Source organism: Electrona antarctica, assembly GCF_951216825.1.
Source record: "Electrona antarctica genome assembly, chromosome: 4".
Lineage (NCBI taxonomy): Eukaryota > Metazoa > Chordata > Actinopteri > Myctophiformes > Myctophidae > Electrona > Electrona antarctica.
In genome coordinates this window covers 792,021-803,729 of record NC_136809.1, presented here as the reverse complement: position 1 = coordinate 803,729, position 11,709 = coordinate 792,021, and the positions used below count along the sequence as shown (strand labels likewise).

The window sequence follows — 11,709 nt, the reverse complement described above, 5'->3', positions numbered from 1 at the left end:
ATGTAAACTGACACTGTCAGCAACACGCCCGCATAGTGCCTGACCGTGAATGACAGATAATGCACTGGTCACATGTTCAGGGGAGCCGGGGGAACAAAGTGCACCGTGGTTGCCCTCAGCCCTAAGGGGCGGAGGCCCAAGCTGGCTCACTGTAATCGGGATGAGCCCTGAAGGTGGCCCGTCACTGGAGCGAGGGACAGAGTCCCAGCAGAGTCCCAGCTTTTCCCTCCAACACATGCCAAGAAACCTTGCGGACTGTGAGAACTGACTCCTGCAAGCCCTCCAGTTGGGGCACCGGCCTAGGTGCCCAACGTGCTGCCGGAGCCACATTGTTGTGGCACTGACACCTCTTGAGCAAACGCACAACAGCCGGTCAACCGATTTAGGATGCGACGGCTCTCCCGATGCCAGGGTCCCAGGGCTGCGTCAACGCAGGGGGATAGGTATATGCTGAATGGGAGGACACAGAACTCAGGTTCTGTCGTGAGATAGCGCCAGTGCGTCGGATCTCGGGGTCTGAGAATAAGCATCCCCCATTCGAGCATGGCAGGCCAGTTGCCTCCAACCGGAGGCCAGCCGGAGCTGCCAAACCTAACTGGGGTTGCGCAGCTTGAGGAGCTGTCGAGGCCAGTTGCCTGCCACTGCCTGGGGAGCCTGAAGCCAGTTGCTGTAGCTCCTCCATAAGGTCAGGGCCCTTATGGTCACCGAAGCGCCATGTGTAAGCAGGTGCTGGCGGCATTGAAAAAATAGCCCTGTGTTGGCTAGCTGCGCCTAGACAGCCGTGAGTTTGTGACTTCTCTGGATGAGAAGAGCTTTCTCTGTGGTTTCAAACCGGTAACCGGATTCTACCACGCAGAGTCACACCTAGGTGCGTAAACGGGCCCCCGGACCGCGGCGGCAGCGATCAGCGACAGCAGATGGCCTCAGAGATCCGCCGACTGGGTCAGCTCTCTCTGGGTTCTACCCCGCTGGCCGCCGCAGCGGTATACAGCCGCGATGTTTAACCCGGAGTTTCTCCGACGAGGTCGGTTTCGCTCAGGGTCTCACAACGCTATGCAGCCAGGGGAACCAAGGCTCCACCAACGGGGTCGGTTTCACACTTGGAACCCTTTGGCCACGCCGAGCGCCGTCGCAAGGTTTCCCCCAACGTGGTCAGGTTTCACCAGGGACGGACGCACGGACAAGACTGAGGCTTCCTCCGCGAGCGGGTTCGGCACTCAGCTTGTTTGCTGTTGTTGTTTATTTTGTGGAGCTACGCGGCGCCCTGAGAGGAGTCGTCGAGATGACCAGCTCTCTTCTTACCTCGGTAAGTGGACTGTGTGCCACGCAGCTGATGTTGTTTATATATTTATATATTGTTTAAGTGTCAAAACTGCTGAGATACACGAAACGTCTGCTCTCGTGGAAATCAAAAAATCGAAGTGGCCATGCCCAGACGGGGCTTAAATAGCCCGCTGATTGGCATCTGGGCAGGGCCACCATAGAAGATGTGTCTTAAAGAGATATCCACGTACACTGCCCCGTGGGGTCAGTTCCCGTACAAATTGAATAATTTGTAGTGGAGAGCCTCGAACACGATAGAGAACACCCCATCCTTTGTCCGCCTTCTCCTACCAAACCACACCGTTTGCACACATCTCACCAACAGCATGCCTGTCCAGACATCAACCACTACTTTGCATCCATGTCATATTTACAGTACAATACCCATTTATATGAAAGAACACATTCTTGCGCAAGACCACCAGCCTACTTCAAAATTGTCACCACTTTGCCGAGTTACACCAACTCCGTTCACTTCATGGGGCCAGTCCAATGGCGCATTGTAGTCTACGGCCTTCACAGTGACACACGTGTTACATGAACCAAGCGACCGGGATGATTTCCAACCCCTCAATGTCCAACCACGCTGCCTCTGCTCCACACCAGCTCCCCCTCCCCCTCCGGCTGCTGTGGCGATCACTCCACCAGCTCCCCCTCCCCCTCCGGCTGCTGTGGCGATCACTCCACCAGCTCCCCCTCCCCCTCCGGCTGCTGTGGCGATCACTCCACCAGCTCCCCCTCCCCCTATGGCTGCTGTGGCGATCACTCCACCAGCTCCCCCTCCCCCTATGGTTGCTGTGGCGATCACTCCACCAGCTCCCCCTCCCCCTCCGGTTGCTGTGGCGATCACTCCACCAGCTCCCCCTCCCCCTATGGTTGCTGTGGCGATCACTCCACCAGCTCCCCCTCCCCCTCCGGCTGCTGTGGCGATCACTCCACCAGCTCCCCCTCCCCCTATGGCTGTTGTGGCGATCACTCCACCAGCTCCCCCTCCCCCTATGGCTGCTGTGGCGATCACTCCACCAGCTCCCCCTCCCCCTATGGTTGCTGTGGCGATCACTCCACCAGCTCCCCCTCCCCCTCCGGCTGCTGTGGCGATCACTCCACCAGCTCCCCCTCCCCCTCCCCCTATGGTTGCTGTGGCGATCACTCCACCAGCTCCCCCTCCCCCTCCCCCTATGGTTGCTGTGGCGATCACTCCACCAGCTCCCCCTCCCCCTCCCCCTATGGTTGCTGTGGCGATCACTCCACCAGCTCCCCCTCCCCCTCCCCCTATGGTTGCTGTGGCGATCACTCCACCTCAGTAACAGTAGCATCGACAAACAAACACCACGTCGTGTTGACTAGACTACACTAATAAGGAACCATGACGGCCACGGCGCCGCCAGCAACAACACGTCGTGTTGACTAGACTACACTAATAAGGAACCATGACGGCCACGGCGCCGCCAGCAACAACACGTCGTGTTGACTAGACTACACTAATAAGGAACCATGACGGCCACGGCGCCGCCAGCAACAACACGTCGGCAACAACACGTCGGCAACAATCCGAAGAAGGCATCTCTCGCCTACCGCACGGCAAACGCCATACAACTACGCTTGGTGAACGCAGCTAAAGCAGCTGCCGTACAACATGGACCTCGCATCAGTGCCACGGGTTCACAACTTCACACTGCACTGTGGAGGATTTTTGTATCGCATCGCGGGGCCGGGGGGACTTGAATTGACAAGTGCGCGAGTGAGTGTGTGTGTGCGTGTGTGTGTGCGCGCGCGCGCAACAACACATAATAATTAATAACCCATCCGTTACTACATGTGGAGTCTGTCAACTCCCGTAATTTCCTTCTTCCCATATTGCACTGCCACGTAACTTTAGGATGAGCCGCCCAAAGGGCGGCGAAATTCTAGTAATAATAATAATGACATACTGAACATGGTCTCCAGTCTCATCAAACAGGCCACAAAGTTGTCAAAGTCGACGGTCATGTCAGGGTCAGAGTATCTGGCAACCAGCATCTGGTAGATGTCGTTGTTTAGACTGAACCCTGGAGACAGAAATACATCAATAAATACATGAATACATACATTAATACATACTGAACCCTGAGAAATACATTAATACATACATTAATAAATACATGAATAAATAGATGAATGTTTAAACTGAACCCTGGAGATACAGAAATACATTCATAAATACATTAATACATATATTAAATATGTTGTTCCTGCAGGGACCCCCTCAGAAGACCTAACAGGACTACAACTCTAATGTAAACACAACCTAACAGGACTACAACTCTAATGTAAACACAACCTAACAGGACTACAACTCTAATGTAAACACAACCTAACAGGACTACAACTCTAATGTAAACACAACCTAACAGGACTACAACTCTAATGTAAACACAACCTAACTAAAGACTACAACTCTAATGTAAACACAACCTAACAGGACTACAACTCTAATGTAAACACAACCTAACAGGACTACAACTCTAATGTAAACACAACCTAACAGGACTACAACTCTAATGTAAACACAACCTAACAGCACTACAACTCTAATGTAAACACAACCTAACAGGACTACAACTATAATGTAAACACAACCTAACAGGACTACAACTCTAATGTAAACACAACCTAACAAGACTACAACTCTAATGTAAACACAACCTAACAGGACTACAACTCTAATGTAAACACAACCTAACAGGACTACAACTCTAATGTAAACACAACCTAACAGGACTACAACTCTAATGTAAACACAACCTAACAGGACTACAACTCTAATGTAAACACAACCTAACTAAAGACTACAACTCTAATGTAAACACAACCTAACAGGACTACAACTCTAATGTAAACACAACCTAACAGGACTACAACTCTAATGTAAACACAACCTAACAGGACTACAACTCTAATGTAAACACAACCTAACAGGACTACAACTCTAATGTAAACACAACCTAACAGGACTACAACTCTAATGTAAACACAACCTAACAGGACTACAACTCTAATGTAAACACAACCTAACAGGACTACAACTCTAATGTAAACACAACCTAACAGGACTACAACTCTAATGTAAACACAACCTAACTAAAGACTACAACTCTAATGTAAACACAACCTAACAGGACTACAACTCTAATGTAAACACAACCTAACAGGACTACAACTCTAATGTAAACACAACCTAACAGGACTACAACTCTAATGTAAACACAACCTAACAGGACTACAACTCTAATGTAAACACAACCTAACAGGACTACAACTCTAATGTAAACACAACCTAACAGGACTACAACTCTAATGTAAACACAACCTAACTAAAGACTACAACTCTAATGTAAACACAACCTAACAGGACTACAACTCTAATGTAAACACAACCTAACAGGACTACAACTCTAATGTAAACACAACCTAACTAAAGACTACAACTCTAATGTAAACACAACCTAACAGGACTACAACTCTAATGTAAACACAACCTAACAGGACTACAACTCTAATGTAAACACAACCTAACAGGACTACAACTCTAATGTAAACACAACCTAACAGGACTACAACTCTAATGTAAACACAACCTAACAGGACTACAACTCTAATGTAAACACAACCTAACTAAAGACTACAACTCTAATGTAAACACAACCTAACAGGACTACAACTCTAATGTAAACACAACCTAACAGGACTACAACTCTAATGTAAACACAACCTAACAGGACTACAACTCTAATGTAAACACAACCTAACAGGACTACAACTCTAATGTAAACACAACCTAACAGGACTACAACTCTAATGTAAACACAACCTAACAGGACTACAACTCTAATGTAAACACAACCTAACTAAAGACTACAACTCTAATGTAAACACAACCTAACAGGACTACAACTCTAATGTAAACACAACCTAACAGGACTACAACTCTAATGTAAACACAACCTAACTAAAGACTACAACTCTAATGTAAACACAACCTAACAGGACTACAACTCTAATGTAAACACAACCTAACAGGACTACAACTCTAATGTAAACACAACCTAACAGGACTACAACTCTAATGTAAACACAACCTAACAGGACTACAACTCTAATGTAAACACAACCTAACAGGACTACAACTCTAATGTAAACACAACCTAACTAAAGACTACAACTCTAATGTAAACACAACCTAACAGGACTACAACTCTAATGTAAACACAACCTAACAGGACTACAACTCTAATGTAAACACAACCTAACAGGACTACAACTCTAATGTAAACACAACCTAACAGGACTACAACTCTAATGTAAACACAACCTAACAGGACTACAACTCTAATGTAAACACAACCTAACAGGACTACAACTCTAATGTAAACACAACCTAACTAAAGACTACAACTCTAATGTAAACACAACCTAACAGGACTACAACTCTAATGTAAACACAACCTAACAGGACTACAACTCTAATGTAAACACAACCTAACAGGACTACAACTCTAATGTAAACACAACCTAACAGGACTACAACTCTAATGTAAACACAACCTAACAGGACTACAACTCTAATGTAAACACAACCTAACAGGACTACAACTCTAATGTAAACACAACCTAACAGGACTACAACTCTAATGTAAACACAACCTAACAGGACTACAACTCTAATGTAAACACAACCTAACAGGACTACAACTCTAATGTAAACACAACCTAACAGGACTACAACTCTAATGTAAACACAACCTAACAGGACTACAACTCTAATGTAAACACAACCTAACTAAAGACTACAACTCTAATGTAAACACAACCTAACAAGACTACAACTCTAATGTAAACACAACCTAACAGGACTACAACTCTAATGTAAACACAACCTAACTAAAGACTACAACTCTAATGTAAACACAACCTAACAGGACTACAACTCTAATGTAAACACAACCTAACTAAAGACTACAACTCTAAATGATTATGGAGATATCAGATTGTTGTCCCGCTGCTTCCGGGTTCATCGTTTCTGCTTGAGAGCCCAGATGCAGGCAGGAGGAGGGAATTGGTGAACTCAATACTGCCACCATCTGGCGGAGTCAGGTTATGCTTGCGTGCCACAGGCATGAATACAACACCTCAACCAGTGTTGTTTTGGGCAGCAAATTTAGATTTTAGTCTCTATATGTATATGAACCCACTCTGGACGGGAACCCCTTTAGTCTCTATATGTATATGAACCCACTCTGGACAGAAACCCCTTTAGTCTCTATATGTATATGAACCCACTCTGGACGGGAACCCCTTTAGTCTCTATATGTATATGAACCCACTCTGGACGGGAACCCCTTTAGTCTCTATATGTATATGAACCCACTCTGGACGGGAACCCCTTTAGTCTCTATATGTATATGAACCCACTCTGGACGGGAACCCCTTTAGTCTCTATATGTATATGAACCCCCTCTGGACAGGAACCCCTTTAGTCTCTATATGTATATGAACCCACTCTGGACAGGAACCCCTTTAGTCTCTATATGTATATGAACCCACTCTGGACGGGAACCCCTTTAGTCTCTATATGTATATGAACCCACTCTGGACGGGAACCCCTTTAGTCTCTATATGTATATGAACCCACTCTGGACAGGAACCCCTTTAGTCTCTATATGTATATGAACCCACTCTGGACGGGAACCCCTTTAGTCTCTATATGTATATGAACCCACTCTGGACGGGAACCCCTTTAGTCTCTATATGTATATGAACCCACTCTGGACGGGAACCCCTTTAGTCTCTATATGTATATGAACCCACTCTGGACGGGAACCCCTTTAGTCTCTATATGTATATGAACCCACTCTGGACGGGAACCCCTTTAGTCTCTATATGTATATGAACCCACTCTGGACGGGAACCCCTTTAGTCTCTATATGTATATGAACCCACTCTGGACGGGAACCCCTTTAGTCTCTATATGTATATGAACCCACTCTGGACAGGAACCCCTTTAGTCTCTATATGTATATGAACCCACTCTGGACGGGAACCCCTTTAGTCTCTATATGTATATGAACCCACTCTGGACAGGAACCCCTTTAGTCTCTATATGTATATGAACCCACTCTGGACGGGAACCCCTTTAGTCTCTATATGTATATGAACCCACTCTGGACGGGAACCCCTTTAGTCTCTATATGTATATGAACCCACTCTGGACGGGAACCCCTTTAGTCTCTATATGTATATGAACCCACTCTGGACGGGAACCCCTTTAGTCTCTATATGTATATGAACCCACTCTGGACAGGAACCCCTTTAGTCTCTATATGTATATGAACCCACTCTGGACAGGAACCCCTTTAGTCTCTATATGTATATGAACCCACTCTGGACAGGAACCCCTTTAGTCTCTATATGTATATGAACCCACTCTGGACGGGAACCCCTTTAGTCTCTATATGTATATGAACCCACTCTGGACGGGAACCCCTTTAGTCTCTATATGTATATGAACCCACTCTGGACGGGAACCCCTTTAGTCTCTATATGTATATGAACCCACTCTGGACAGGAACCCCTTTAGTCTCTATATGTATATGAACCCACTCTGGACAGGAACCCCTTTAGTCTCTATATGTATATGAACCCACTCTGGACAGGAACCCCTTTAGTCTCTATATGTATATGAACCCACTCTGGACGGGAACCCCTTTAGTCTCTATATGTATATGAACCCACTCTGGACAGGAACCCCTTTAGTCTCTATATGTATATGAACCCACTCTGGACGGGAACCCCTTTAGTCTCTATATGTATATGAACCCACTCTGGACGGGAACCCCTTTAGTCTCTATATGTATATGAACCCACTCTGGACGGGAACCCCTTTAGTCTCTATATGTATATGAACCCACTCTGGACGGGAACCCCTTTAGTCTCTATATGTATATGAACCCACTCTGGACAGGAACCCCTTTAGTCTCTATATGTATATGAACCCACTCTGGACAGGAACCCCTTTAGTCTCTATATGTATATGAACCCACTCTGGACAGGAACCCCTTTAGTCTCTATATGTATATGAACCCACTCTGGACAGGAACCCCTTTAGTCTCTATATGTATATGAACCCACTCTGGACGGGAACCCCTTTAGTCTCTATATGTATATGAACCCACTCTGGACGGGAACCCCTTTAGTCTCTATATGTATATGAACCCACTCTGGACGGGAACCCCTTTAGTCTCTATATGTATATGAACCCACTCTGGACGGGAACCCCTTTAGTCTCTATATGTATATGAACCCACTCTGGACGGGAACCCCTTTAGTCTCTATATGTATATGAACCCACTCTGGACAGGAACCCCTTTAGTCTCTATATGTATATGAACCCACTCTGGACAGGAACCCCTTTAGTCTCTATATGTATATGAACCCACTCTGGACGGGAACCCCTTTAGTCTCTATATGTATATGAACCCACTCTGGACGGGAACCCCTTTAGTCTCTATATGTATATGAACCCACTCTGGACGGGAACCCCTTTAGTCTCTATATGTATATGAACCCACTCTGGACGGGAACCCCTTTAGTCTCTATATGTATATGAACCCCCTCTGGACGGGAACCCCTTTAGTCATATAGTCTCTATATGTATATGAACCCACTCTGGACAGGAACCCCTTTAGTCATATAGTCTCTATATGTATATGAACCCACTCTGGACAGGAACCCCTTTAGTCTCTATATGTATATGAACCCACTCTGGACAGGAACCCCTTTAGTCTCTATATGTATATGAACCCACTCTGGACAGGAACCCCTTTAGTCTCTATATGTATATGAACCCACTCTGGACAGGAACCCCTTTAGTCTCTATATGTATATGAACCCACTCTGGACAGGAACCCCTTTAGTCTCTATATGTATATGAACCCACACTCTGGACGGGAACCCCTTTAGTCTCTATATGTATATGAACCCACTCTGGACGGGAACCCCTTTAGTCTCTATATGTATATGAACCCACTCTGGACGGGAACCCCTTTAGTCTCTATATGTATATGAACCCACTCTGGACGGGAACCCCTTTAGTCTCTATATGTATATGAACCCACTCTGGACAGGAACCCCTTTAGTCTCTATATGTATATGAACCCACTCTGGACAGGAACCCCTTTAGTCTCTATATGTATATGAACCCACTCTGGACGGGAACCCCTTTAGTCTCTATATGTATATGAACCCACTCTGGACGGGAACCCCTTTAGTCTCTATATGTATATGAACCCACTCTGGACGGGAACCCCTTTAGTCTCTATATGTATATGAACCCACTCTGGACGGGAACCCCTTTAGTCTCTATATGTATATGAACCCACTCTGGACAGGAACCCCTTTAGTCTCTATATGTATATGAACCCACTCTGGACAGGAACCCCTTTAGTCTCTATATGTATATGAACCCACTCTGGACGGGAACCCCTTTAGTCTCTATATGTATATGAACCCCCTCTGGACGGGAACCCCTTTAGTCATATAGTCTCTATATGTATATGAACCCACTCTGGACAGGAACCCCTTTAGTCATATAGTCTCTATATGTATATGAACCCACTCTGGACAGGAACCCCTTTAGTCTCTATATGTATATGAACCCACTCTGGACGGGAACCCCTTTAGTCTCTATATGTATATGAACCCACTCTGGACAGGAACCCCTTTAGTCTCTATATGTATATGAACCCACTCTGGACAGGAACCCCTTTAGTCTCTATATGTATATGAACCCACTCTGGACGGGAACCCCTTTAGTCATATAGTCTCTATATGTATATGAACCCACTCTGGACAGGAACCCCTTTAGTCTCTATATGTATATGAACCCACTCTGGACGGGAACCCCTTTAGTCTCTATATGTATATGAACCCACTCTGGACGGGAACCCCTTTAGTCTCTATATGTATATGAACCCACTCTGGACGGGAACCCCTTTAGTCTCTATATGTATATGAACCCACTCTGGACGGGAACCCCTTTAGTCTCTATATGTATATGAACCCACTCTGGACGGGAACCCCTTTAGTCATATAGTCTCTATATGTATATGAACCCACTCTGGACAGGAACCCCTTTAGTCATATAGTCTCTATATGTATATGAACCCACTCTGGACAGGAACCCCTTTAGTCTCTATATGTATATGAACCCACTCTGGACGGGAACCCCTTTAGTCTCTATATGTATATGAACCCACTCTGGACAGGAACCCCTTTAGTCTCTATATGTATATGAACCCACTCTGGACGGGAACCCCTTTAGTCTCTATATGTATATGAACCCACTCTGGACGGGAACCCCTTTAGTCTCTATATGTATATGAACCCACTCTGGACGGGAACCCCTTTAGTCTCTATATGTATATGAACCCACTCTGGACGGGAACCCCTTTAGTCTCTATATGTATATGAACCCACTCTGGACGGGAACCCCTTTAGTCTCTATATGTATATGAACCCACTCTGGACGGGAACCCCTTTAGTCTCTATATGTATATGAACCCACTCTGGACGGGAACCCCTTTAGTCTCTATATGTATATGAACCCACTCTGGACGGGAACCCCTTTAGTCTCTATATGTATATGAACCCACTCTGGACGGGAACCCCTTTAGTCTCTATATGTATATGAACCCACTCTGGACGGGAACCCCTTTAGTCTCTATATGTATATGAACCCACTCTGGACAGGAACCCCTTTAGTCTCTATATGTATATGAACCCACTCTGGACAGGAACCCCTTTAGTCTCTATATGTATATGAACCCACTCTGGACAGGAACCCCTTTAGTCTCTATATGTATATGAACCCACTCTGGACAGGAACCCCTTTAGTCTCTATATGTATATGAACCCACTCTGGACGGGAACCCCTTTAGTCTCTATATGTATATGAACCCACTCTGGACGGGAACCCCTTTAGTCTCTATATGTATATGAACCCACTCTGGACGGGAACCCCTTTAGTCTCTATATGTATATGAACCCACTCTGGACGGGAACCCCTTTAGTCTCTATATGTATATGAACCCACTCTGGACGGGAACCCCTTTAGTCTCTATATGTATATGAACCCACTCTGGACGGGAACCCCTTTAGTCTCTATATGTATATGAACCCACTCTGGACGGGAACCCCTTTAGTCTCTATATGTATATGAACCCACTCTGGACGGGAACCCCTTTAGTCTCTATATGTATATGAACCCACTCTGGACGGGAACCCCTTTAGTCTCTATATGTATATGAACCCACTCTGGACGGGAACCCCTTTAGTCTCTATATGTATATG

General features: G+C 45.8%; 1 protein-coding gene across 1 annotated transcript in view; it reads left to right on the top strand.

Annotated features, from left to right (window-relative positions):
- Window positions 1-2,817: 2,817 nt before the first annotated feature.
- LOC306922144 (BTB/POZ domain-containing protein 3-like) overlaps window positions 2,818-11,709 on the top strand; it is a gene marked incomplete at its 5' end in the record, with an annotated part of 28,137 nt that continues 19,245 nt past the window's right edge. Inside the window, one exon of the mRNA XM_079499539.1 lies at window positions 2,818-2,983. Within this exon, the coding sequence (XP_079355665.1) occupies window positions 2,818-2,983 (166 nt within the window). The remainder of the gene's footprint in view (window positions 2,984-11,709) is intronic.